This window comes from Acanthisitta chloris, unplaced genomic scaffold (genome assembly GCF_000695815.1).
Source record: "Acanthisitta chloris isolate BGI_N310 unplaced genomic scaffold, ASM69581v1 scaffold19365, whole genome shotgun sequence".
Classification (NCBI taxonomy): Eukaryota; Metazoa; Chordata; class Aves; order Passeriformes; family Acanthisittidae; genus Acanthisitta; species Acanthisitta chloris.
In genome coordinates this window covers 498-2,885 of record NW_008672336.1, presented here as the reverse complement: position 1 = coordinate 2,885, position 2,388 = coordinate 498, and the positions used below count along the sequence as shown (strand labels likewise).

General features: G+C 57.4%; 1 protein-coding gene across 1 annotated transcript in view; it reads left to right on the top strand.

Moving 5' to 3' along the window:
* Positions 1 to 720: 720 nt before the first annotated feature.
* Positions 721 to 2,388, top strand: part of LOC103802042 (tumor necrosis factor receptor superfamily member 16) — a gene marked incomplete at both ends in the record, with an annotated part of 2,158 nt that continues 490 nt past the window's right edge. Inside the window, 2 exons of the mRNA XM_009074482.1 lie at positions 721 to 964; positions 1,728 to 1,888. Of these exons, the coding sequence (XP_009072730.1) occupies positions 721 to 964; positions 1,728 to 1,888 (405 nt within the window). The remainder of the gene's footprint in view (positions 965 to 1,727; positions 1,889 to 2,388) is intronic.

The window sequence follows — 2,388 nt, the reverse complement described above, 5'->3', positions numbered from 1 at the left end:
ATCCTTGCTGGGACAGTGGCTATGGCACTGCAGGGAGAAATGCAGCTCCCTGCCATGGTACCAGACACATCCTCACTCAAGGATGGAGCAAGAGATGCAGCTTCATCCTCTCTGGGCTGGCAGATGTGGCACAGCTCCACAGGACTCACTGCCAATGGGCAAAAAACAAGCTCCTGGAGAGGGACACAGTGGGTTTGGGCACCCAGGGGAGGAGATGGGGAAGCCACAGCTGAGAATATTTCTCTGGGGCAAGACAAGACAAATCCACCCAGTCTGTGGGACACACCTAGGTGTGTCAGGTCATTCCCCAAGGGGCTGGCAGGGTGTGTGGCTGCAGGCAGGGGCCAGGAAAGGGGCACATCCAGGCTCTGGTGCTCCTGGGAGCTGTAGAGGTACCTGGGTTGATTTATGCTGGTCCTAGTGCAGATGTGCAGTGGACAAGAGGCTTCCCTGACTTTTGGGATGAGTGGTGGGAGCCCAGAGCTCAGTCTGCCCATAGTGGGAAGAGCTGCTGAACTTGAACAAATCCACTGCTGGGAAAGTTGTGTCCATGTCCAACCATCACCAGGCATCATAAACAGGGGACAGCTTTGGCATGTCTTGGGAACAAGCAAGAACAAGCCTAGAGAGAAGAAAACAGGGCAGAGATGTCATCTTTGGAAGGAGATCCCTGCAGAGATCATTGTAACTGTTCCTATTTCTTTCCCTCCCTCCTGACAGGTCTCCACCCTCGCTGGACAACACACACCCCATCCTTGGTGGGCTCTGACAGCCCTGAGCCCATCACCAGGGACCCTTTCAACACAGAGGTCATGCCCAGCACCCTGGCAGACATCGTCACCACTGTCATGGGCAGCTCCCAGCCCGTGGTGAGCTATGGCACTGCTGACAACCTCATCCCTGTCTACTGCTCCATCCTGGCAGCTGTGGTGGTGGGGCTGGTGGCCTACATTGCCTTCAAAAGGTAGAGGACCAAGGCATAGGAACGTGGCAGGGGATTTAGGGAGTGGGACACAGGTGATGTCCTTCCCCATGGAGGTCCTACAGCCAGAGCTGTCATCAACAAGGAGGGAGAGGACCAGGCTGGAGGTGGATTTCCATGAGAAATCAGGCAGTTGAGGGAGCTGGCAGCAGGGAGGGGGTGCAGGCTGGAGGAGCCCTCCCTGCACCACCTTCCCTGCTCATCCTGGCATGCTGTGGGTGGCTGTCGTGGCTGATCACACTCAGCAGCTCATCCCTGGGGCACAGGGATTGCACCTGGCCCTGGGCAAGCCAGGGCTGGCTTGGTGACTCCATGGGCTGGAGGCACCCCAAGAGTGGAGGGGGGACCTGCAGGCAGCCCTGGAATCCTGTGTGCTCCAGCAGGGCTGTGTATTTTTGCAGTGGAGCCATGCAGAAGGGACCAGACCCTGCCCTGGTCTTTCCTCATGGACTTTTTCCAGGGAAGTGGTGGAGTCACCATCCCTGGAAGTGTTTAAACCCCTTGGAGATGGGTTTAATGGGCATGGTGGGATCTGGTTGAAGGTTGGATTTGATGATCTTGGAGGTCTTTTCCAACCTTATGAAAGCTCAGGAGCTCAAGTGTCCAGTTGGTACCTACAAACACCAATTTAAACCAAGAAGTTGAGCCAGAAGCTGTAGGAGAAAAGTTTCTCCCAGGAAAAGGAGGACAAAACAGATCTTCTCCCAGCCTGGAGGAGATCACCTCCCTGCTCCTCTCCCTGCAGGTGGAACAACTGCAAACAGAATAAGCAAGGGGCCAACAACCGCCCGGTGAACCAGACACCTTCACCAGAGGGGGAGAAGCTGCACAGTGACAGTGGCATCTCCGTGGACAGTCAGAGCCTGCACGACCAGCAGCCACCTGCCCAGGGCACCCAGGGGCCAGGTAGGGTGAACCAGGGTGGGCAGGGGCACCTCGAGGTGGGCAGAGGCACCTCAGGGTGGGTAGAGGCACCTCAGGGTGGGTAGAGGCACCTTGAGGTGGGTAGAAGTGCCCCAGGGTGGGCAGAGGCATCTTGAGGTAGTTAGAGGCACCTTAAGGTGGTTGCAGGCACCTTGGGGTGGGCAGAGGCACCTTGAGGTGGACAGGGGCACCTCAGGGTGGGTAGAGGCACCTCGAGGTGCTTAGAGGCACCCTGGAGTGGTCAGAAGCACCTCGAGGTGGTTGGAGGCACCTTGAGTTGGTTAGAGGCACCTTGGGGTGGGTAGAGGCACCTCGAGGTGGTTGGAGGCACCTCGAGGTGAGTAGAGGCACATTGAGGTGGTTAGAGGCACCTCAGGTTGGATAGAGGCACCTCGAGGTGGTTAGAGGCACCTTGGGGTGGGCAGTGGCACCTCGAGGTGGTTGGAGGCACCTTGAGTTGATTAGAGACACCTTGGGGTGGG